The 26,254-nt window shown below is 39.9% G+C and overlaps 1 protein-coding gene across 1 annotated transcript in view; it reads left to right on the top strand.

Moving 5' to 3' along the window:
* The first annotated feature begins 384 nt into the window (after positions 1 to 384).
* Positions 385 to 26,254, top strand: part of LOC135698732 (mucin-2-like) — a 133,323-nt gene continuing 107,453 nt past the window's right edge. The window contains exons 1-2 of the mRNA XM_065218820.1: positions 385 to 784; positions 13,916 to 14,297. Coding sequence (XP_065074892.1) covers positions 14,226 to 14,297 — 72 coding nt within the window. The 5' untranslated portion in view covers positions 385 to 784; positions 13,916 to 14,225. The remainder of the gene's footprint in view (positions 785 to 13,915; positions 14,298 to 26,254) is intronic.

Raw genomic sequence — 26,254 nt, 5'->3', positions numbered from 1 at the left:
CATGAATTCGCACTTCCCCTTCCACCCCTTTGCTGCTCACGTCACCCTTTCGGGAGGGGGTGGCAAAGGGGGTGGTTGGCTACTCGCAGGTATAGTAAACAACAGAAGCCAAGTGACACATACACGTATGGCACGGCGGTGAAGGCACTCGGGCTGTGTACCAGGGTGGCGAGGGGTGGGGCAGTTTCGAGGGGATGTGATCTTCGCCGTCGTCGTCGTCGTCGAGAGCCCAATTTTAGCGTGTGGCCGAGCCTTCGCGGTCAGTGTTCAATTTGCAATCGAACCGACTAGACGCGCGATGATAAACCGTGGTGCTGCCGCCAGAAGTGCCAATGTGATGTGACAACATTTTTACAATCAGCCAGAGGAATCGGATGCGACGAGATGAGATAATGATACAACGCACATTCGGCGAATGGGAGTGATGAAATGCGTTAGATGAATCCCAATTAGAGAAAAAAAAAAAACAACAACCGAAGAGAGTGCGTGCTTCAAAAGGAAAAAGACCAACAACTTCACATGTGTTGATAAGGGCGCGCGATAAGTGAATTAGCGAGTGGATAAGGCGATCGTTCGAAGAAAGAGAAAGAGAGCAAAGTGATAATTTATGGACTGTTTTGCATGAAGTGGCAATAGAGAAAAAAAACGGGTCCAATTATAAAAGGCTGTGTGTAGTGAACAATAATTAAAGCACTCGAGCGATGCTGAAGGTGTCAACCGAGATTTGAGACATCGACGAAGGATCTTTGAAGCAATCAATCGAAGATTTCTAATCCCATATAAGGTAAACTGCGTAGTACATTTGACGCAGCAAATGGGAATCGTAACCATTTGCGTCAAGGAGTTACAAGTATGATAAATAATGAGTTAATGACTCGGAAACGATAGAAAAATGTAAATTCTATCTGAATTTAAAACCTTGTTGGAAGAGTTAAGGTTGGCCATGATTTATAATTATTACAAAGTTGTTCAAATTTTCAACCAAATAGATTGAAAGAAGTTAAATTTCCTAAAACTATATCGTTCCCCTTAACGGAATGCCTTAATTAATTAAAAAAAAATTATTCAATTTAAATGGCGTTCAATTAGGAATTTTGCCATTTTAGCGATTTTTTGAAAATTTGGCATTTCAGGACTGTTTTACCATTTAAATTTAGGGCTATTTTTGGTGGTTTAGATTTGAAGGTCATGTTTGGCTGGTCTATAGCTTTTTTTGGGCAATTTTTTAATAATATTTACAAATCATTTTGAAGGAATTCACGGTGTTTTTGCAGAGACCATTCCGAAGTTTTTCAATCCATTTGTGATATTTTAGATTTAGACCTTTTTGTTGTTTTTAAAGCCATTTAACCGTTTTTTCTCATTCAACCTACTTCGATTTGCAGGAAATTTTGCATAATTTCTAAATCTGCTTGCTAGATCTTGTAAAATTTTCAAAATGGCATCTTTAAAATTTTCCAAAAAATTGTTGCATAGAAGTGACACTTCTTTTTTTTCTTAATTTATTTTCCGTCGATCTTGTTTTCCGTACTAATGGCTACCGTGGGAAGGCAGCTCCCACATCTGGTCCCTACCTTTCGACCCATCAACTGTTGGACCGGGGACCAACGGCCTTACTTTTTTTTATAATAATTCGTTTATTTTTCCAGGTTTATATGCTGTAGCTTTGCGGAGCCGATATTCTTTGTTTAGATAACAAAATTACTTAAAACTAACGTTAGACGCATTTCGCGCCAAATCGTATTCGGAGCTGGCAGCACCCTCTCAGATTTCAATGAAACTTTCCGGATGTGTGGACCTTGACTAAATATGCCACTTTGCAAACTTAGTTTTTCCAAAATTTATCTAGACTAACATTTGAGAAGGGCCAAACTTTTTCTGCCGATTTTTTTCAAAAAAATATTGTGGAAAAATGACAACTCCTACAAAAATGTGTTGTATGGTAAAAGTCATCCATACAACACATTTTTGTAGGAAATTGTCCAAGTTATCGAAAAAAAATGCTGGAAAAATTTCATTTGAGACCTACACTGAAAAAAGTCGATTTTTAAAATTTTAAATCGATTTAAAAAAAAAAATGGCGATGTTTGATTTGGATGAAACTTTGCCTCAAGATAGGTAATTATGTTTACTACCAACCGTCCATACATCGCGAGATGGGCACTTTTAAGGAAAAAAAGTTTTTCTTACAAAAACTTTTTCATGTCTGAACTGATTTTTTTTTTGATTTGCCATTTTCACACAAAACTAAACCAGTGAAGCTCAAAATCATCTCAGAATCCAATGAAGCTCAATTTGCGATTAAATTTTGTCTAATCAGCACTTAAGTTCACTTTGATTAATCGAGAATTTCATATGAAAAGGGCTCATGATGCATTTCTTAATCGTATTTGGAATTGGCAGCACCCTCTCAGAGTTCAATAAAACTATTTGGACATGTAGGCCTTGTCAAAAAAAAATATCATTCCCTTATTCTGTTGTCTACTACTGATGCAAAATTTGATAATATGTGAGAGAAAAAAGGCAAGATTTTTCATATATCATTTATTTATATATTTTCAATGTTTTAAACCTTTTTTCATACATGCTTTTTTTTCCATTTTCCAATCAAATATTTTTGGTTCATCTTCTGAATTAGAATACCTTTTTGCCGCTACTTTGTCACCAGTTATAGGCACAAAACTGTGGAATTTCTGTGTGTTAGATATTGTCTTTGTGCTGTTATATAGTTCTTCGAGTTCTTCTGACATTTCGATGTACTGGTCCGTGGATATGTACTCGAAACGTAGTTTTGTGATATTTTTATCTGTTTGTTCAACTGCCCAGTTAGATAATTCTCGTGGAGTTGTTATGGTGTTTCCATAATCTCGAGCAAGACTAGCTCTCTTTGCCATTCGCTTGAGAGTGCCACCAATGGCATCACAGGGACCTTTTCCATGAGACGTTGCAAAAAAATGCCATTCTGTTTCTAATCCATGCTTTGACTGAAATCTACACAGACTAGCAAAGTTTTTTTTTTATTTTTTTTTATTAATTTAATTTTTTTTAAGTAATTTAAAAAAAATCTATCGATTGTTTAATAAAATCTATCATTTTTGAGATCAACAACTGAACTGCAACTGTATCGTGAGTCATTACTTCTGATATGATAATGAAGCTAATATTTACAAGTTTATTGTCTTTCTTATAATAAACTTCAAATAGATGTATTGTTGCTTGAGAATTATTCCAGTGATATCCTTGAGCAGCGTTTTGGATAATCAATGAATAATTTTCAGAAAAATCACAAATTGCTAGAATTTCGCCTTCTTTTAATGATTCTTTTTTATTTCTTAGAAAAGATGACTGTTGTTTGTAAATAAAGTCATGAGTTATAAGTTTGTTAATTTTAGCAATGAGATACGGAACAAATCCATCAACAGGCTTGATAATCGTTTCCAAATTACAACGATCAGTATTCAGCCACTGTTGAAACACAACATCTTGTTTGTCATTTGATTCTAATAGCAAAGTAAGTTCCTCTTCAATATGTTCATTGGAAGCACACTTTTCGCAAGCACGGAAAAAGCAATCAGTTGTTCTAGTAGAAATATTACAAAGCATTTTTTCTATTATTGCATCTTGTGACATAATTCTTAAACTGTTGATCATTAATTTTACATTGTCATGAATTGTACAAATACATACATTATGTATACACTATGCTGCTGCCCACTAGTTGACGGTTGGATATTTACTTCATTTCCAACCGATCGGCGTTTTTTCATAACTGGACTTCTATTATGAGATATCACGCTACGGCATGACTCACAACTGCTCATCGTTTTATCAATTTCGTGGTTATATCCCATAGAATGTATTTTTTCTACCATCGTTGAAGATATGGCCCGTAACTTATTTCTGTTGCATCTCGGATTATTTATATTTGCACAACATTTCAATCCTTTGAGCCTTAATTTACTACTTTGGTCCATGATAATAATTTTACTACAACTTGTTTTCACAACTTTCGTTATCAGATTGACTGCTACTTGTATGAAATCAACCTTAGTTTTATAGTGCTCATAGGTAGAATGAAGTGGTAGGTATATAATGTTATTGGTTTAGGTATAAATAACAGAAGGGCATATAGAATTATGATGCGATACGTTGACTTCCCAAATCGGTGTTGATTCGAAAGAAGATCTCAATTTAAATTTTATTCATTCATAATTCTTTATGGATAATTTGAGCTAAGAATTCTAAATTGCTATAGGAGTATCGGATTTTGCCTCAGTAGTAGACAATATAATCAATTATATTATTTTCTAATGATATAAGCCCTTCTCATATGGAATTCTCGATTAATCCAAAAGGTTAGTGGCTGATTAGACAAAATTTAATCACAAATGGAGCTTCATTGGGTTCTGAGATGATTTTGAGCTTCACTGGTTTAGTTTTGTGTAAAGTTGTGGTACGTTAAAAAAATCAGGTCAGACATGAAAAAGTTTTGGTAAGAAAAAGTTTTTTTTTCTTAAAAGTGCCCATCCGCGTTGTATGAACGGTTGGTAGTAAACATAATTACCTATCTTGAGGCAAAGTTTCATCCAAATCAAACATGGCAATTTTTTTTAAATCGACTTTAAATTTAAAAAAAAACAATTTTTTTTCGTGTAGGTCTTAAGTGATATTTTTTTCAGTTTTTTTTCGATAATTTGGTCAATTTCCTAAAAGTCATCCATACAACATATTTTTGTTGGAGTTGTCATTTTTCCACAATATTTTTTTGAAAAAAATCGACAGAATAAGTTTGGCCCTTCTCAAATGTTAGTCTAGATACATTTTGGAAAAACTGAGTATGCAAAAGTGCTTATTTAGTCAAAGTCTACACATCCAGGAAATTTTATTGAAATCTGAGAGGGTGCTGCCAGCTTCGATTCGATTTGGCGCGAAATGCGTCATTGAGTAATCCAGCGGATTAAGATCGGGGCTGGATGGCGGCCACATATCCTTCGCCCAGAACGGAAGATTTTCCTGCAACTACTTCTGATTGCGGTTTGAGGTGTGGCACGGAGCCCCATCTTGTTGAAATACAACATTTGACTTCGGAACGTACTATTCTTTGATCCACGGAAGAACATACTTACTTAAAATCCCGATGTAGACCTCCGTGTTGACCTTGTCGCCTTCTGGAATGAACACCGGGTCCATTTTTTTTTCATCGGAAGCCACCAATCCAAACACCATAACGGTAGCAGGATGCTTGGTAAGATACACGTTCTTGTGCTCGTCGGCCACGTCTTTTACCGGAAGAGAGCTAATATACCGGTCGGTTCTGGAATTTGATACGGGATCGACGGTAAACATGCTCTCGTTGGTGAACAGGATTACTGGATTTTTTCGCTTAAGGAAGTTCAAGATTTTCTTGCATTGTTCGACTCGTAGCTCCCGGATGCGGTTGATAATCATGTGAGTTTTTTTTCCGTGCCCTCGACTTCGCCCCGCAATCTTTCTTTACGATCTTCCGTCCCGTAAAGTCACTGATCCCGTGTTCCTTTGCCAATAAACGCATTTTCAATTTGTCATAAAAAACTGTTTTTAGTAGTAGTGGTAAAATTTACGTTTATTTTCTGGGTTTTTATGTTTCAACATTTGATTTAACATTTCAATTGGTTAGCCTTTGGCTCTTCATCTTTGTTCTAGTTAATTGGTTATTCTAATGTGATGATTGCGTTTAGCGCTAATTTACAGGATACCCTTTGTGGGATTGTTTTGGTTTGAATTTAAAAAATTGATAACCTACCTACTTGAGCACCTAACTACTTAAACTAGGTTGCCAAATCACGAATGATCTGGTGGTTTGATCGCAGACAGGCGACTCTGAACCTTTCCAGCGTGGAAGTCTTTCGCTCCTCGAGTGTTTGAAGACCGGCCAGGTGGTGAATCTCAGAATTACGAGTTCGCGGTGGACTGTTAAGGATCATTCTGAGGATCTTGTTTTTAGATCCTCTGAAGCTTTAAGTGGTGGCACTTAGCACAACTCTCCCAGATTGGCATACCATACTCAATAGCCGGCAGAATGATTTGCTTGTGGACAGCAAGCTTGTTTTTGAGGGACAGGGTGGACTTCCTGTTTATCAGAGGGTAGAGCGACCTGATCAAGATGTTACACTTGGTGGATGTCTTGTCCACATGGGATTGGAATAGCAATTTGCTATCGAGCGTGAGACCAAGGTAGACTACTTCACTCGACCATTCAATGGGAGTGCTATCAAGATGAATCTTGACGTTAGCAGGCGGAACAAGCCGGGGTGAATATGAGTGTGGAAACAGAATGGTTTGTGTTTTAGCTGCATTGATACAAATCTTCCAGCTCTTAAAATAGTCGGACAAAACATTCAGGCCTGATTGTAATTTACTCGCCAGAGCACGGATCACTCGACCCTTATAGATGATGGAGGTGTCATCTGCGAACATAGACAGTATACCACCACCCGGCAGGGGAGGAACGTCTGACGTGAAAATGTTGAATAGGATAGGCTACCATAGAGGTAACTCTAAGACAAGTAGGTCCCGAAGAAACGTGCTCAAATTTTTGGCTCACCTCTGGTACTATCTTCGGTCCCAAGCTTGTCGAATCACCCCTCGAAACATAGGTAAATCCAATAACCCCTCATTTTATCTGTCAAACTTTCATAGCGAATCAAAACAAACATTGCGTAGTACTAGAATTTCGACTAGAATAGGGTACGTTAATCGTTTGCTTGGGACCAATAGGCTACTAAAGTGGTCAGCCAATTTAAAATCGTTAGTTTCGTATTGATTGTTGAGGCTACCCTGAGGGACCCCTGCATCAACGTTGAACGTATCAGAGGGGACATTGTTCAAGTAGACCTGGAATGATCTGCCCGACAAGTAGTTTTTGATGATCTTCACGAGGTAGATCGGAAAGTTGTACGATGCAGCTTGTACACTAGACCATCATGCCAGACATTGTCGAACGCCTTTTCGACGTCCAACAATGCCATGGCAGATGTATTGGAAACGGACTTGTTCCGCTTGATGATGTTAGTAACCCGTGCGAGTTGGTGGATGGTAGAGTGGCCTTTCCTAAACCCAAATTGCTCTTTGAGAAAGATGTTATTATCATTTGAAAACACCAGCAGACGGCTGAGTATCAATTTTTCGAATAGCTTCGAGATGGAGGACAAGAGGCTGATGGGGCGATAGCTTTTGGCACTGGTAGGATCTTTGCCAGGCTTGTGTATTGGAATCACTTTGGCTAACTTCCAGCATGCGGGGAAGTAGCCAAGCTCCAAACATTTGTTGAAGATAACGGTAAGATGGTTGAAGAAGTCAATACTCAAGTTTTTCAACTCGAGGTTGACTACACCATCCATACCCGCAGCCTTCATGTTTTTAGTACTTCTAATAGCTGCTATCACCTCATCAGCCGATATTCTACTATGATCATGCACTACTACGGGGGTGTCAGCGACTCTAGTCATTGCCTCCAGGACGGCAGGCCTGTCAAATCATAAAATGTTGGCCAAGAGCATTGGCCTTTTCAACTGGGGTTATCAGTAGGGATGGGTCTAAGTGGTCAACAGAGGAAAGCGGAGGGATCGGTCTCGACTTATTTTTCAAAATTTTGGTCATCTTCCAAAATGGTTTTGCACAATCTGGGAGAGAGCGAATCTTGTTGGTAAAGTCGTTATTTCAGAGTTCCACCATCCTGGCCTGGATAATTTTGGTTAGCCTATTGACATTGGTCTTCAAGTGGGGCAGCCCAGAACGCTGGAACTGCCTACGAATGGTGTTACGGAGCCTGATAAGATCTTTGGTTGGGCTGTCAAGGTTCAGAGTATGACTCACGTGTCTGGATGCTGGTACGTGTTGCTCCCTGGCACGGGATATCGCCTCTTCGATGGCTTGCAGACACTGATCGACTTCTTCGAACGACTCCGGTAGGACGTCGTAATTGATTGCTGTGTCCACACAGTGCTGATACTGCTGCCAGTTGACACGATGGTAATTTCGCTGGGAAACTTGAAACCTATTGGCCGAGGAACCTACTTCGGCCACCACCGGATAGTGGTCCGAGCTCAGTTCCTGATAGGCGATAGGTTGGGAGATGTTATCGCCAATGTTGCTGATGAATATGGTGATGGTGGCATGAGCTCCGGATCGACTCAACCGGGTGGGAGAGTCCGGATACAGAATGTTGTAGTGGGCTTGCTGCAGATCGTTGTATAATATTGTGCCGTTCTGATTTCGCCGACTATTGCCCCAGGCTTGATGTTTGGCGTTCAGGTCGCCAGCGATGACGAAATTTTGCCGCCGTCGTGTTAGCTTGATGATGTCTCTTCGCAGGTCTGCGGCCGAGCCGTCCCTAATGTTGGTTTGCTTGGGGCAGTAGACCGCGATGATGGTGATTGGACCAAGCGATGTGCTCACCTCAATTCCGATGGCTTCGATAATTTTCAGCTGGAAGCTTGGTAGTAGCCGGCAGCTGATGTTCCGCCTTGCAGCGATGGCCACTCCCCCTCCCCCGGAGCTGGTGCGGTCAAGCCTTACGAGCCGAAAGTCGGGAAGGAAGACGTTCAGCTCAGGCTTCAAGTGTGTCTCGGTGATGACGGCTATGTCGATTTGCCGTTCGTTGAGAAAGTCAACAAACTCGATGTTTTTGCTCTTCAAGGAGCAAGCATTCCAATTTACGATCTTGATGGCTTCACGGTCCATACTTAGTGTAGCTGTTCAGGTCGAGTCTTGCAGGTGCGCATGATGATAATGACCTCGGCCACGAGCGTCACAAGTTCCTCCGAGGTGAACGGAGAAACGTCGACAGGTTCACCTGAGACAGCAGCAGCGTATGATAAGCCAGGGGCGGTGGATGAACCTGGAATTGGCTGGGCCGCAACAGCAGCGAGACGATGCTGAACTTTCCGACTGTTGTGAACCATTTGGATACTCGCAGGGTTGGCTTGTTGGTTGTTGAGCGGAAGCGGGGCTAGGTTCGGAACATGTCGATGGGGCTGGAGAGCTGGGTACTGGTCTTCCGTGAGTACAGGAGGCGAACGATGATTACGGAGGCGACCGACCTGGTTGTTGATTGTAGCCTTCCAACGGATATTAATGAACTCCACTCGCTTGGGACATCCGCGATTGGAGGCTTGATGGTTTCCACCGCAGTTGACACACGTTGGCTCAATGTCATCAACTTGCTTACAGGACGCAGTTGAGTAAGTTCCAGCACACTTGCCGCAGTTTGTCTTCATATGGCAGTTTTTGGTGCCATGGCCATAGGAGAGGCAGTTCGTACACTGGGTAACATCACGATGTTGGGGTTTGTAATGCTCCCAACTGATGATAACCTGAAACAGGTCCCGGATTTTGGACCTTCTTTGAAGGGCCCGCTGCTGACTCATTGGCCCATTTACGCACCATTTGTTTCGTGTTTGCAAGTTCAAGTAAACTTGCCAGAACGCGAGAAGGTGGGGACACTTCCACGGCGCAACGCGACAGCACAAAACGAAACAAAATCGAAACGAGATCTCGAGCGAAACATACGGACTAAACAGCTCGACAGTCGAGCAAAGAAAATGAAAAAAAAACTGTTTTAAAAATGTACAAATAAAAAGTGGTAATTTTATCACTATTTTCATGAAATAAACGTTCTCCCCAAACACAGTCGTGATAATCGAGTACCATTTGGTTGCACATCGTGCTACTTGAATCTGAAAAGTTATAAAACAGCGCTGCTTATGTGCCTCAACTCACATAGTTGTAAATAGTAGTTATAAGTAGTCTCCTTTTTCAAATTTTCAAACAAACCAATCCCACCAAGGTGGTCATTCTCTAAAACAGGCCTGATAGGACTAGGAACTGTAATTAATAATAATTGAAATTTCACAGGAACTAAAGTTGAAAAGACGCATCTGTGTCACTTGATAAGTTATACATGTAAACCACACAAATTTAAGAAATGTAGATCGTTTAAGTAAAAAAAAAAAAAAAAAAAAAGTGCCTCAACTCATTTTTACTTCGGACGGTGGGTAAGCAGGTAGCAGCAGTAGGAAGGCGGTTCCTTTCAAGTGCGCAGCGTTCGAGTTTTGCACCTCGAACTTTGCGCGTCGCTCCCGTCGAGATTAGCCACCTTGATAGCGCAAGCGCTCCTTACCTGAATGAAAACTACAAATCTCGCGTCACTTTTCAAACAGACCAATGTAACATATCCACCATTTTGAGAAAACCGAAGTTGAAGTTCGACAGATTATTATTTTAACTGTTTAGAAACAATACATTTTGCAATACTATTTTCAATGTAGTCAGTGAATAATAACGTTGAAAATTCAGTAGAAATGGTAAAATCACAATTTTGATTTGAATTGAATTTGAGCTACAATATAGCAAAAACCACATAGGACGTTTTGACTAGTCAAGTTGTACATCGGACATGTTACATTGGACGATTTTTCTCAATGACATAATCAATTAGTGTTATGTTGGACGATTTGTTCTATTTGGTGGAGTCCCTCCAACGCTCGGTCGATGTCCTCCACGGTGTCAAGCGGCGGGTTGTCGATGATGTGCCTGTCTACCACGCGTCCAAACTGGGCCCAGTTTACGCGATGGTAGTCCTTGCGCAGGCTTGAAGCAGGAGCCACGTTGCAGCTCAGTTCAGCCAACACCGGTTGGTGGTCGGAGCTGAGTTCGTTCAAGGCTACCGGCTTGGACAAGCCGATATTTGTCAGGAACAGGTCTAGCGTCGATGGGTTGCCCGCCGGTGAGATGAATGTTGGCTCATCCGAAAACCAAACGGAGTACAGCCCATGCTGTGAGTGGTCGAACAGGAGACGACCGTTCTGGTTCTGCTGGTAGTTCCGCCAGGCCTCATGGCGAGCATTCAGATCTCCTCCAACTACGAAGCGGGAAGCGGTACGGGTGATGGTGGACAGGTCCTTCTTAAATTTAGCCGCTAGTCCACTGCTGGCAGCACACTGTCGAGGGCAGTAGACGGCGATGAACTGCACGTATCCAGTCGACGACTCCACCTCCACACCAATGGCCTCGATGATAGAGGTTCGGATATGGGACAGAGTGTGGTATTTTATTCCTTTCTTGACGACGACCGCAACACCCCCCCCCCCTGGAGCTGGTGCGATCAAGCCGGATAATGTTGTGGTCAGAGCAAGCATTCCAGGTGACGATAGTTAGCGGTTTAGATGCCATACTGGATGATGAACTTACCGAGCACTTGGATCTGTTCGGGCTTATTGCGGCACTTACGAAGAGCACCGGACATGTTGACGAAAATTTCCATTAGTTCATCGGCTGAGAACAGATCTGGGTTGTTTTTTTTGCGCTGTTGGTTGTCTCCAGAATCCAGGGGGGATGGAGAGCTTTGGTCAGCAGAATCACCGGAAGTTGCTTGAGCGGGATGCACCCGCGAATTCGCTTGCCTTTGCTGAGGAGCACGAAATCCTCCGGCGGGAAATCGTCCGTCCGAAATGCCGGGACTTTGTCCTTCTTGCGTCCTGGTTGGTTGTTAGTAGCCACCTGTTTTCGGATGCGTTTAAAGTCCTCGCGTTTGGAGCACTGTCTGTCGGAACCTTGATGTGCACCACCACAGTTGGCGCATTTTAACGCCACTTCTCCATCCGCAGGGCAGTTGGAAGTGGCGTGTTCTTGAGCGCAGTTGCTGCAACGTGGCTTGATGTTGCAGTTGCGGATACCGTGTCCAAAATTGAGGCACCACTGGCACTGCGTTACGTCACGATGGCCGCCACGGTATGGCTCTCATCGTACGATGATGGAGTAGATCGATTGGATGGCTTGCAGCGCATTGAGAGTCACCGTCCCTTTCTGGAAGTGCACCAGGAAGAGGCAATCCGGGTACGTCTTCACGTTATCGTCTCTCCTTGTCATTCGGAATACAGCGATTGGGGCTTGCTTGTACCGGTTGATTTCAGCTTCAACAATCTTGGGGTCGAAGTTTGGTAGACCCCTGATGACTACCTTGAAGGGCTTCTCACCGGGGATGTCGTGCGTGAAGAATTCCGCCTTGGAATCCTTCAGATATTTCACGACCACTTCGTACTCCGCTTTTGTTCGCAGCATCACCTTGGTGCCGATCCTGCCGAGCTTAAACTCAGCTGCAACGCCCAGCGATGAGAGATCGCCAATCAGCGTGTTGAGTGCACTGAAATTATCAGACGGTACCTCTATTTTTACCTTTTTACCTCGGCTCTTAGATTAGCTATGAAAGTTCCTCCTACTTGGAAAATTATGCTATAGAACGGTTTATACAACCCCAGTTTTTTTTTGCTGATGAGGGTGAGGCATAGCAAGCCGTTCGATTGCATAATCCTTCAAGTAGGTGGGACTTGCAATGCTTATCTCTTAGCATAAATAGAGGTACCGTCGAGTTTTTTTCAGTGCTAGGTTCTGAAATTCGACAGTCAGTCAGCGTTCAAAAGGGCCCACTTGTAATGTTCGATTCTCTTCATCGATTTTCTGTTTACATTGCTACAGTTAAGCGAAACAATTCAAGCTGCACATTGCATTAGGTCCTAAGTAACACTGACAAGATTCTCTTCGTCGACTTTCTCCTGGAATCCACTCGGCCCAGGTATTTTCAGCACACACATTGATAAAAGAAGTTTTTATCTAGCATCTAAATAATACGACAAACACAACAAGAAAACATTCTGTGCTCAAGTTATTGAGGCTGTGTTCCATTTGATGAATTTTTACTTAAATTTGACAGATGGTAAATTTTCAAATAAACCTACAAGGAATCAATTTGACAGACGCTTTCTCGAAAATCGGCCGATCTACAACAGAGGGATTTTCGAACATCTTAATTTATTTTCGAAGTGTCAAATCTAAGTGAAAATGTTCCAAATGGAACACAGCCTTAGTATTTTTTTTATTTGTTCAATCGGTAGATAAAAGATGTACCGAGAACTTATTGGGCTAATTGATATCATCTCGATCAACTATGAAATGTTGCATAACATTGATGCAAAATTGTGCACTCCGTTTTTGTGTGTGCATTTATTTTTAGCGTTTTGAAGTTGAATCGCTGAGGATCAATCTCATTACCACATAAAAATTTCAGGAGTACAGATATCAGCTCTCACAAAACTTATAACAAAGTTACTGGAACTTCAAGTTTTTCCCAAAATATGTACATAGGATCGAAATCATAGGACGAGAATGCACGAGAATTTCACTACACAGCTTAACGTAGTCTACGTCAACCATGCGGTCGTTTCTTATACACAACCCCACCAATTTTTTTTATGTCAGACGAGTGAAGCGACGAGCAAGCGTCTAGAATAGGCCTCTTATAGAAGTTTCTATAGAAAAAGTTTCTAAATATTAAACGTTTCCATAGCTGCCTGAGCAAACGATCTAGCTCGACCCTCTTCGATTTGGGTGAAAATTGTCAATTGTTGGTACAGAATCTCTCTCCACTACACCGCCGGTCAATCTAACTTGCTGACTGATTAACCAGATTAACATAGTGTTGCAATCTCTTTTTCTCAAATGCTCAATTATCATAAAACCTGGAGTTACACAGAGTTCTGGTCAGTTGCGAGAAGTTGACCAAGTTCGTAAATTCGATTGAAATAGGTCAACAACGTTTCACAAAAAAAAAATCAATAGTCATATTGGTCAATCTTACTCACAAGCAATTCAAGTTGTTTATTGAAAAAATGCATCCGTTTCATTTCAATGACATCCTTTTCCGTCCGATCACCCAACCATTCAATTTCTTGCCATGGCCATTAAAAGTGCACACTGCACACTCTGAGAATCCACAAAACATGCTAATTATCCATCAGCCATGGCGACAAACTAATTAGTCTGCAGCCGGTCCCCCCAATTGGCACGAAATTAAAAACTCCTTATTTTGCTTTATTTACAGATTCACACATTCCTGTTTCGGAACTGAAGTGCGCTTACTCTCTTTCAAGACCAGTAGCCTGAGCAGCGTGGTCTTCGAATAATTAAGGTGAAGTGACGGTTGGCAAAAAAAATAGGAGTTATAAAAACGTCCAAGCTCTGTGACGGAACCCGAACGCGCGCCAATATTTTTTCTCCTGATTTGTTTGTTTGTTCAATCTTGAAAAGTGAAGAACCAAGAACACAGATAAAAGCCAGCAGTGTCGCGTGAGCGGTGAAGATTATTGGCAGTGCTGCTTCTGGAATTCGAACAACAGTAACGAGATAAGACGATGGCTTCGCAGGTAGCATCGTCGTACGTCGACGTCACCACGATCAAAGATGAGGATTTGCTGCGGAAAATGGTGAGTACCAAGCTTGATTTTGCATTACAAACAGGAATGTGTGGGATGGATTAAAATGCAACTTTTTTTTTATTGTGTGTCCGGCTGATGAAGCTGATGGAGAGGTGAGGAAAGCGTTGCTATAGAAACGTGTGGCATATGATTGCAGATTGCAATGAAGGCTTAATTAAGGCTACGCTTGGGCTACCGTGTTTTTTTCCGTGATTTATTTACGACCTTTGCCGGATCGGCTGAGCAAGTGCTATTAAGTTGTGTGGTCCGAGAAATGTCCATTGAGTTTTTACATTTCACCGTTTGAGAAAATTATGGGAGGAGTTTGAATTTTATCATTGGTAGGTGTAAAAGTATGTACAGTAGCCCCTCCATATATGCGTTAGCCTTCATATAATTGAGCTATTTTAGTAGATAACTAGTTTATGATTGACACTAATCACATACAAAAAAACAGCGTAATTCGTTGAAGGATACCCGAGAAACAGCGGGTTACTGTAGTAAGTAATTCCTATAACTACACATTGTTGATTTAGATTTTCCTGAGACTATTTTGTTTCAGAAAAAGCTTTTGAAATTCAAACTAAAATTCTCACCACCACAGCCTCAAGCCAACAGTCTTGTATTGCCGTTCTCCATAACAATAAATCCTTTCGAAATTGCAATTGACACTCACCCGAACCTTCAGTTATGCAACCAAATTGTCCGCATCGACAAGTCCATGTGAATGTCACCTTCACCGTTCGCAATTGCATCCCGTCCTTGCGGAGACTCTGCCGACTAAAGCCCATATTCACTGCGTTTACCGTTTACCGTATGACAGGTGACCGATTTCCGAGGAAGCGACAAAGTGCGAATCGCCATAAATAAAAAATAAGAGAAGCCCATAATCCATAAGCGTACGGCTCAATTCCGTTTATCTGCTGTGTCCCTTTCATCGTCGTCGTAGTCGATCGATTCCTCCTTCAACATCTCTCACGAGTGTGATTTCCATTTAGGGAGGTACGGTTCACCTTCCACATAGGCGCACATCGTTGCTCTTTTTAACTCCAGTCGGATCAGGGACGACCTTCCCGGCGACTCCGAATCGTTCGTGTATTTAGTCACAAAAGTATCGTATCCCCCCCCCCCTCTCCCCACAAAACACTCCCTTCACGTCTTTAGGTACATGGGATCGTTTCTACCACTCCGTTCATCCGTCCCGTCGGGCCGTCTGCAACATTCTTTTATTGCTTGGTAGGCTTAATGGTTATATATGGCTATGGATGTGCGGGCTGACCATCAGCGACTCGACTGATTCCTCGATGATCGACGCGTGATCTTTGACGCCACGTAATTTGACGTTTCGATGCATTGAGCAAACAGCCTCTCAGTTTAATTATTGACCTACTACCGTACCGTTGGGCAGTAGTTAGCGGTGGCTGTTGTTAAAATGTTTGAATGGAGATTCTACTGGCTGAACGGAAACACATATTGGGGCCTCAGCTAACCTAGTGAGTAAAGGCACGGTACTACCCGGTACGGTCGAGGGACTCTTTCAGGTTGGAAAATTTCTCTACTTCCTTGGGCATAGGGTAGAACGCTACTTCGTCGTAATCACCCATTTCCGTTCTATCGAGCAGAAAACGTCAATAATACAAAAGATTTCGCCGTAAACAAATCAATAATGCGTTTGTTTCGATGCATTAGCTCATAAGGTACAAAACAAAGCCTCTACGAGCGAGTTACATGAATATTTGCACTCATTGTTCTCAAAACAAAAGAAGCGCTCCTAATGAGTCCATTATTTCTGTCTTCATCCGTAGAATGACGAAAATCCTATAGGCGAATCCAATAGAAACTAAGCGATCGCTTCAGCCGCTGGTAGTGAATAGGGGAACCCTCAAAAGAGTGATGAGGGCGTAAATTTACGCCGTGAAGCATAGGAAGAGGAAAATATTTTCACTTTTCCTGATTAATTTATCTGTCGCAGGTCCTTGAAACCATCATCCACTTGGAATATGGTAATGAATTTTGGTTGGACCCACCCAAAAATGAATCATGGTTGGACCTATTTTTACTAGCGCTAATTTAGTCCATATATTCTAAGAAACTTCTTCTAAAAGCTCATAGCTATAAAGAAAAGAGCTTTTTTCAATGATTAACATATATTTTTTAGGAATTTTTCAAATAATCATGTTTTTAAAAATGGTCCACTTTTAACTAATTTGCTCATTAACATGGCATACTGTAGAACGTCCAGAAGAGGAATGTTTTGTTACATTTTAACAACTATTGGCGATAGCAGTTAGCTCAGAACAATCTGTATACTTTCCTAGTAACAAAGATAGAAGAAATACAGGGTGCGTGACGAATTTTTGCAGTAAATTTCAAATAGTAAGTTCTCATGCTTGTGGATCATGATTTAGATATATTTGGCAGCACTGGATAGCTTATACTGTTAGGTGTAAGATTTAAACAAACAATGTTGAGTAAACGTAAAGATGTCGAAACAAGAGAGCAATCTGTCAGCCGTTGTCGCTTTGTTGCGCGCCGGAGTATTCATGAAAGAAATAATTCGGTCGGTAAATATGTCTGAAAGAACAGTGTATAATATTAAAAAAGGCTTGGGAAAGTGATAAGACGGAGCACCTGCTCATACTGCTAATAAAGCACAGAAATGGCTTACGGCAAATATTTCGTAGATTTGGGAGGAAGAAATTTGGCCCCCAAGCAGTCCCGATATCAATCCGTTGGATTATTTTGTATAGGGTGTCGTCCAACGGGATACCAATAGAACCCCTCACACCACACTTAAGTCGCTAAAAGCTAAAATCAAGGCAGTGATGACATCTATGGATCGAAACATTTTAAAACGTGCATACTGCAGTTTCCGGAAGCGTTTAACTACAGTCGTCGAAAGGGAAGGCAATTTTTTTGAATAAATTTACTTACAACTTCCATATGTTGCGAAAGAAAATAAATCGCACAAAATTCATTGCTAGAATAACTAACTGGTGTATTTTTTCTCAAATATGCCATTTACTGCAAAATTCGTCACGCACCCTGTAGATGAATTCTCATGTGGTTTGAGGCATCGCACCCAAGTAACAATTTAGCAGCCTTTTGCTTTTCACACTGATGTATTGTTGTTTTATAATGGCAATATGCAATCTTTTTAGTTTAAATACAGCATTTAAAAGTGCAACACATTCTTGGTAAGTAGTTCAGCATTTTGCTGTTTTAACAGCCTTTTAAAGTCTGACGATAAAGTCAAAACGGATCTGGTTTTAAAAATGAATTTAAAGCAGCTCTCTACCCATGTATAAAACCGTTAAGTTAGTCAATCACGCCACGACAAAATACTCCATAAAGGTATTTTATCATTAGGGGAAATGGGGAAATGGCTCTATAAATCAAACATTGGGCCCATTGCTAAAAATCTATTTATCAATTTTATCTAGATGAACGCGTCATTGGGAAGGTACCGATATTTTTGGTCGCTATTGAAAATTTAGTCGATCGCAGAATTTATGTATGGGCCCAGATTAGGGGCATTTGGCCGACATTACATCCATTGCCTCTATACATATAAGCAATTATAAAACCGTTCGGTTTCAAACGGGACCAAAAAGCATATATTACTACTTTTCGGCGTCAATAACGTGTATCACAAAACTCCCTACTGTTTACAAATAAACTAAAAATATGTATCCGCCTAAAGACAGAGAAAAGAATAATTTGATTGCAGCTTTTAAAGGCAGAATCACAAGGAAATGCCGGAGGATAGTCGAGTAAAAATACTAGCGATACTAGGAGGGATAATTCTAGGGATTCTGTCGACGGAAGGGAAAAGGAATCCAATTTCAGAACTTCCTGGGAGGCCCAGCAGCTCCGACTAAACCGGTCAACAATGACAGAAAGGTCGACTGAAAAGAGTGAAGTGAATGCGGTTCACGAAGCACTGGAAGCCGTCAAATTAGACGCTTAAAATTGATGGGAATACCCACAATATTGTCAATGGCGTTTGCGACACGATCTGAATAAGCACAGACCAACCTTCTCCAGAAATCGCGTTTCGGTGATGATTGGAATAACATGCATCAGTTCCAAACTGGGACTGTGGAAAACTGCCGACAGGAACCTTCAGAAGCTGTCAGTCAGCTGGAAACTGACTGTCTACCGAACCATAGCAGTGGCTTCATTCGGCGAAAGGATCAACTGTTCCAAAAAATCCAAGCAAGCGCACATTAACTTCCTCGGATCATCCAGGAGAAGGGAACCTTTTTGGGAACGATTGAGCTTCCTGTTCCAAGTTCTTCAGATACGCTTACTGATTAACTGCTTCCAATGGATGATAATCGCCCTTATCGAGGATGCCACGCAACTTGTTGATCCAACGCAGGAGTAGAAGCACCTGTTATGTGCAATAATCGCGCAACAAAATCATCGAAATGTAAACAAATTATGACGTTTAACTTTTTCCAGGCACCATTAATGCCGTCATAAAACTAAACGGCATGGGATCGAGCAAAATGGCCTCAGATAAATACAATTCAGTCTGCAAATTATCTTCATTAAGGCCAAATTAAATAAAATTTCATGAAAGCAAAATAGCTTTTTCACAATTGGCCAATGGAAAATAAATTTTTATGCCACGTGTACACACGTCTACTGAGGATTCATATTTATGAAAAAATCATATATCAATGAAACAGTCATCGGTCGTCATTGAAAAGCAATGCAACTATGTTCTGTCAATCTAATTGACTTTTATTGGTTCTGTTGTCTTGTAAATTTTAGCTAAAACGGCCTCTTTTCTGATTTTTATCTCTCAATCTATGAAATAAACACGAAAATTATGTTGGAATGAAACTTCTAGAACAATATGAGGAACATTATGCCGTACACTACACATTTTTATATCATACGGGTGGAAAATTCGTAGAACAAACACTTTAAAATTCTTCACATTTTAAGATATCTTCGAGCATGAAACTAAGTCAAAATTCAATAAAATCACTTCGAATAGTCAACCTTTGGCCACAAAGTTGGTAGATAACACATAAAGCTTTGCTATGAAAGTTGTTACAGCAGTTTTCGTTATTTCAGTCTCGAGATACAAATATTGTAAGCCGTAAATTACCTTAAAAACATAAAATTAACTTGAAGCACCTCAAAATCATCACCGATTTTGCTGAAAATTTACACAGAAGTACAAATTAACATGACAAACAGTAATCACGGTTGACCCGTTACATTCCGAACATTTCGTTTAAAATGAACAGGTTTAATATGCACCACACGTGCATGGAAACGATGAAGACGCAAGGTAGTTCACAATGCGTCTCCATCGAGTCACAGCAGCTGTGAATAATGAAATCTATGAGTAACTTACAAGCTGGGTGCAACATTCAGTTCAACCTGCGGGCCGTCCATAAACCACGTAGACCAAGTTTTAAACATTGCAGATCCTACCTTTCCCTTCGTATACTCAAATTTTAAAGCGTTTCGTTTCAATACTCCTCCCATAGGGCCTTTTCCATGACAAGTTGCGAAAAAATGCCACACGGCAGCAATGCCAAATTTTTTTTGCATGTTGCATCAGTACCTAAGAGTCCAAGCTATACCTCATAGGTATATCACTCGTTCGTAGGCAATGACTTTTACATAAGCTCCAGCCCAATAGGCTTCGCGGTGTTAGTGACATTTGGAAATGTTTGGTGGTGTTTGTATTTATTCGCAATATTCATCTATTTACCTGAAACAGCTGTTTGAAGTGACGTCATTGCTTACGAACAGGTGATATACCTATGAGTTACAGCTTAGACTCGTAGGTATATCACTCACTCGTAGGTACGATATAAAAAAGACATTTTTGAAAAAAAAAATGATTTTTTGGACCACCCTAACACCGAAATGGTCACCCTAATGGCGCAATAAAAAAATACGAGTCTAATATTTTTTGATAAGGAAGAACTATACCAATTTTCATGAAATTCTGAGACCCACTATAATTTTTTTCTATGGAATTGCTGATTATTATATTTGTTTTTCTACTATCTTCGTTTTTCAAGATGTTTTTCCATGAAAATAACTTTAATCTCATAAATTCATCAATGAGCAGTAATAGAGATTCCAAAAATCATTAAATTATCTCGGCTGGACGCAATGATTGATATAAACCATAACTATACGTTGTTTCCTAAATTAAAAATAATAAGTAAAATCAACGATTTCCGAAGGCGGGCTTATTTTTTTCGATCTTTCGAAGCACATTTCACATTAGATTTAATCTGTCACCTTAAAATAGACCACAAAATGATAGCTGCTTTGATAATTTTGGTAATTCTTTCTCATTAGATGAGGAAATTTAAGAAGATTTTTGAAAGATAATTTTTTAACAATGAATTTGGCAAGATGTGATGATATTTATGTATCCCTTTTTATCTTGAATGATGTGGTTAGCAAGCGTCAAAGGAAAATGGCACAAGTATTGATGGCAAATGGCTTTTATTGTAGTTTTGATAGGGATTTCAATTGGTTTTCAATGCTTTCGTCGTATAACTTTTTTTGCAGGAAATCAATCTTGAAGTGCCTCGAAAATGTGCCCTTTAAAAGCCGTCTTGACCAGGGTTTTATGAATGTTGTTTTATAGTAGCCTTGTAGTATTTCATAAAACGTAAAATGTTACTTGGGCAGTCTGTAGGTGGCCACTTCTCTGGTTGCCGGAAAATGACTGATTGTGGCCAGCGTGATCCTGGCTATTAATAAAAACTGCCATTAAACTGGTTGTTGAATTTTAATCTGATTTAAGGTATCACATGATGGTTTTTGACCATAGTCAGATAGTGGCCACTTCTCCGGGGGGTATCGAAACATGTGGCTCTGGGCCTCCAAATGACTACCATTGAACTAGATTTTGAACCCTTTTGTGATGAGTTTTACTCGTTTGAGGGCATAATTAGCCTCATGTTCCATATAAACCGGAGAATGTTCCAGCCATATTTCCGGGACCGGTTGACCAATTCTGCTCTATTGGACCATAATACCTTTTTATTTGGCAGCTGTTGCGTCGAATTCGGTTTAGTGGTTACCGAGAAACATGTCTTAATGAATATATCGTTACACACACATACATACCTAGACATTTTCAGTTGTCGTCAAACTGAGTCGATTGGTTTGCACAAATTGCACTTTATATAATAGGTCCAAGCATGATACATTTTTTTTCAATTACATTCTACTTTGAAAAAAAAATCATTTTTCAGTATTATTTAAAAGGTAAACTTTTTCATCAAACACACAATTTTCATATCGTTATATTACAGCTAAGCTTGGCATAAATAAAGACCGTTTAAGATGCAGTGTTAAAATGTCATAAGTAGGTCCAATCCATTACCCTATTTTGTTTTCTGCATCCATTTTGTAGTGCTCCGGCTGGTGTTTCCACATATTGTGGTTGAGAAAAATGAAGGTTTATGAAACTATCCCAGCGGTTACGATCTTCCGGATTTTAATGTGTGGCTATTTGAGCTGCAAATCAGTTTAGATCTGTGGAAAATAGTAAAATAAGACCACTCCCGATGTAAATTTGCAAGATATGCATAAACATATCCGTTAATTTGAGATGTAAATTGTAATTATGATGTAAACAAACGGTTTGGTTGACATTTGCTCTCAAATTCGCCTTCGCCTTCGCCCAGCGCACTCAACATTAGTGGTGCATCGAAACAGCCTATTCTTCGATGCAATCGGTGTAAATATTAACATTATTTGACAAATCTCAGGTAATCATGACAGCAGTAGGTCTCTTTTCTTCATTCAGATTGTTTTCAATAATCAAACGTTATGATTATCTGGGTTTTGTCAAATGAGGTAAATATTTCCATTGCTTGCAGCAAGGAATGGCGTTAGCTAGTGGTGATAAAAATCATTTTCTCTACACTCAACATAGCTGAAAATGAAGACAACCTTAACAGATAGACCAACAGATAGACCTGCATTAATTTTAATTTTGACATAACAACATTCTCTTGATCAAGGCAACCTCTGAGTATCGAGGTCATCATTAAATTTTATTTTTCTTCATTCGTGGCTGGATGTTCATTATCGCCTCTGTTTTGAGCCGGCGCTGGTGGTGTAGTGGTAAGCGTGACTGCTTTCTCACCCCAATGGGTCTGGGTTCAATCCCAGCCGTGGTCGGTGGGGTTTTTCTGATGCATTTGCCCAACATTAATTCAAGACCAACAATTGAAATGGCCTTAACTCCATTTTGTAAACAAACCTTGTAAGGCCATTTTCCCGCGAACCGAAGTCCGCAAAGGCAAACCAACATAATGGAAAGGTACGGAAAATTCTCCTCCACCCGATTGTGGTTTAGGTTTGCGAATGAAGGTTTCGGTTCGCGAGAAAATGGCCTTATAAGGTTTGTTTATAAAATGGAGTTAAGGCCATTTCAATTGTTGGTCTTGAATTTGATTATTTTGCTTTTGCGGGTCGATTATGTAGTTTTCATGCAAATCAGCTAGATCATTTCCAAGTATCAAAAATGAATTATGAAGGCTAGTTTGATGCATTTTTCAGAAGTATAACGAGAAGATGAATTGAATTGGTAAATAACGACTACAACTTATGTTGTGACATACGAAGCGGAACACTTTTTCACTATTCCTGATAAATTGATCCATCTGAGATGCTTCAAAACCTGATCTACAATTGAAAAATTTAATACTTCATCGTTTTTGGGAGAATCCTGCTGGTGTTAAGTAATATTTTTGTTCAGAAAAATTGAAAATTAGAATAATGCTTAAGTGGTTATGATCTTTCGGATTTCTTGTGTGTAGCTAGTTTAGATGCAAATCAGTTCAGATCTGTGGAAAATCGTTAAATAAGACAATTACCGATGGATATTGGCAAAATTTTCAATGACAAATTCTTTAATTTGCGTGTGTAAAATCTTTATTCTGATGGTTGACGTTTCCCCTCGATCTTGCCTGGCGCACTCTATACGTTGGTGGTAGAAAGGCTAAACCTTAGCAAATCTTTAATTTTGTGATAGCGCATATGTTATTAAAACGTTTGATAAAAACTCATTGTCCTCCTTTAATGTTAAGAAAAGGAATCATTGTCCTCCTTAATCTCCAAACCTCAAATTAAATGTCCTCCATTTCAACTCCTTGGTAATTGATAAAAATAGACAATGCTCACTGGGCTCCACCGATCTGACTAGAAAGTAAACCATTTGCTATGCCGCTGATGGAGGCTGCTCGTGTTGAAAATGTGCGCAGTGCGCTGGACGTTGCTGAGAAGTAAAAGCTACTAGAATGCATCGCTCTGAACATTTAACTGCATGCCAACGGTGTTAACAACACCAAGATTAACTGCTCAGTGCCCTGGCCTGTTATTTTATTAAGATTTGTAGCATTTAAGACGATACCTTCGGATACGAGCCACTGAAGGGAGGTCGTCACGTGACTGCATGTCCTTTGCAAGATACAGTTTTGGGTCACGCATCCCCCTCTGAAAACTCAAGGACAATCTAAATAGACACCAACAGTGGCGGATTAAAAATTCTATATAGGGGATATTTTTGGCCCATTCACAAATTCAGCGGTCGACTAAATTTTCAATAGCGACCAGAAATATCCATTACTACCGTCCCAATGACGCGTTCATCTAGATAAAATTGATAAATAGCAGATTTCTAGCGATGTGCCCAATTTCATAGGCCAATAGGCCAACATTAGAGCCATTTCCCCTATGTGTGTTTAAACGAGGAGATCGTTATTTTTTTTTGACAATAGGAGCATAATTAGAGTTTATTTCCATTTCGTCAAGCCAGTGTAGACTACATACAATAATTATTACAATGTTTACTTACATACTATGCATTAATTCTATTCTGTTTTAGCTTAGTTTTTATTTGCTGCTTGGACATAGTGATGTCAATAGTTCCGCAATGCAAATTATATAGGCGCATCATTCGATTGATTGGGCTATTTTTTGCATAGTTTGTTCTGTACGATGTTTCTGAAAATAAATTCCGTGTTCTAAGATATCGACAAGGTGTGTAAAAATTTAATTGTGCGAGAATTTCTGCCGAATCTATGCGCATTGAAATAATGTCGTTGATGAAGAAAAGCATTGCAAATTGGCGGCGCTCCTTAAGTGTTTGTATATTGATGAGCATGCAGCGCGCTTCATAAGATGGTAATGGAAATGCAGTCCAATTCAATTTACGTAAAGCATATAAAAGGAATTGTTTTTGGACAGATTCTATGCGTTCTTCGTGTATGGAAATGTATGGATTCCATACTAGGTGGCAGTATTCCTGAATTGGCCTTACATATGTGGTATATAAAAGCTTAATAGTGTATGGGTCTTCGAAATTATGACTGAACGTTTTGATGAAGCCTAGCATTCTGTTTGCTTTACTAATGATAGTATTATAATGTTCTATAAAAGTTAGTTTGGAGTCTAGGATTACACCTAGATCTCTTACAATTTTGCTTTTTTCTACTATTTGGTTGCCTAATGATATTTCAATATGCGGTGTTTCAATTTTTCTGCTAAATGCTATTGCAGTACTATTTTTTACGTTCAGTTGAAGTAGACTTTTACTACACCAGGTGTGGAATATATTGATTTCATTCTGGAATTCTTCTGCATCGCTAGAATTACTTATTTCCATAAAGAGCTTCATGTCGTCTACATATACAAGCAATTTTATTTTTTTAAGTATGTAGGAAATGTCGTTTATGTACAAAATAAAAAGAAGTGGGCCTAAATGAGAACCCTGGGGTACCCCAGAGGTGACTGAAATTGGCTCTGAAAGTTTATTTTGAAAGCGAACTATTTGTTTACGATGTGTTAGGTATGATTGAAGCCAATTCAAAAGTCCAGGCTCCATTCCTATTTTCTGCAATATTATGTGTTCAAGAAAATTATCTTTCTGCTTATTTCAATCATCCCACACATAATAATGTCACACAAGAGCCATGACCTACGCATCTTCTCGCATTGTACAGGTTGAACACGAAAAAATCCATACACGAAAATCTTGTAGGATTTTAAAAATACGTTTTATTTTTATTAGTTCATTGTAACAACTGTAAATTTGTAGGTATTATGCTTATTGTTTTCAGTCTTCCTTTTTACCATAGTCTTCCTTTCAGTCTTCCTTTTTACCATAGGCCATTGTTCGAACTTTTCTTTGTACACGGCCCATCATCTATTGCACGAGCCCTATTCCCACTTGTTTGGCTTCCAAATTCCATTTCCGCTTGAAAACCTTCAGGTAAATTGCAGTTCCATAATTTTTCTTCAATATGCACTTCTCAGGCCAGCTTGCCAAGTCCGGCCAGAATAGGCAATCCACCTCATTCTGATCCAGAAAAGGCAGTAAGTAGTCTCTTCCTTAGGCACTCCTCCTGGTAAATTTACTGGTTTATGGTCCCAGAAGTAACGAAAGTTTCGCTTTTCAGCCCACAACTGCAGATTGCTTGCCAGACAAGGAACTTTTGGAGGAATTTCGACTTCTTTTTATTTTACTTTCTCCCGGGGCACCCTTCCAGTCAACCGAGTTTCAAGCGTACAAGATCGAATCGCGACGTGCTTGCTCTGTCGAAGCCTTGATGTAAACAAATGAACTTGTCCTGACAACCAATGTCTACTGTGATTCCATACACTCTTATCTTGATTCAGTGAAATTTTGAAAAATTTTACTCAAAAAATGCCTTAATGGCAGCGTTTTTAATGTGTCCGGATTTTTTCGTGTTCAACCTTTACTACTTATACGACTCAAAAAAAAATCAAACTAGGAGAAATGCAGGTAATGTCGGCCTAAGTGTCCCTAATTTGGGCCCATACATAAATTCAGCAAACAACTAAATTTTCAATAGCAACCAAAAATATCCATTAGTAACGTCCCAATAACGCGTTCATCTAGATAAAATTGATAAATAGCAGATTTTTAGCGATGGGCC

The sequence above is a fragment of the Ochlerotatus camptorhynchus genome, unplaced genomic scaffold (genome assembly GCF_037179485.1).
Source record: "Ochlerotatus camptorhynchus isolate MF236.1 unplaced genomic scaffold, CSIRO-AGI_Acam_v1.1 ptg000094l, whole genome shotgun sequence".
NCBI classification, from domain to species: domain Eukaryota; kingdom Metazoa; phylum Arthropoda; class Insecta; order Diptera; family Culicidae; genus Ochlerotatus; species Ochlerotatus camptorhynchus.
The sequence above is the reverse complement of the archived record's forward strand: the minus strand, read 5'-3'. Positions and strand labels throughout refer to the sequence as shown.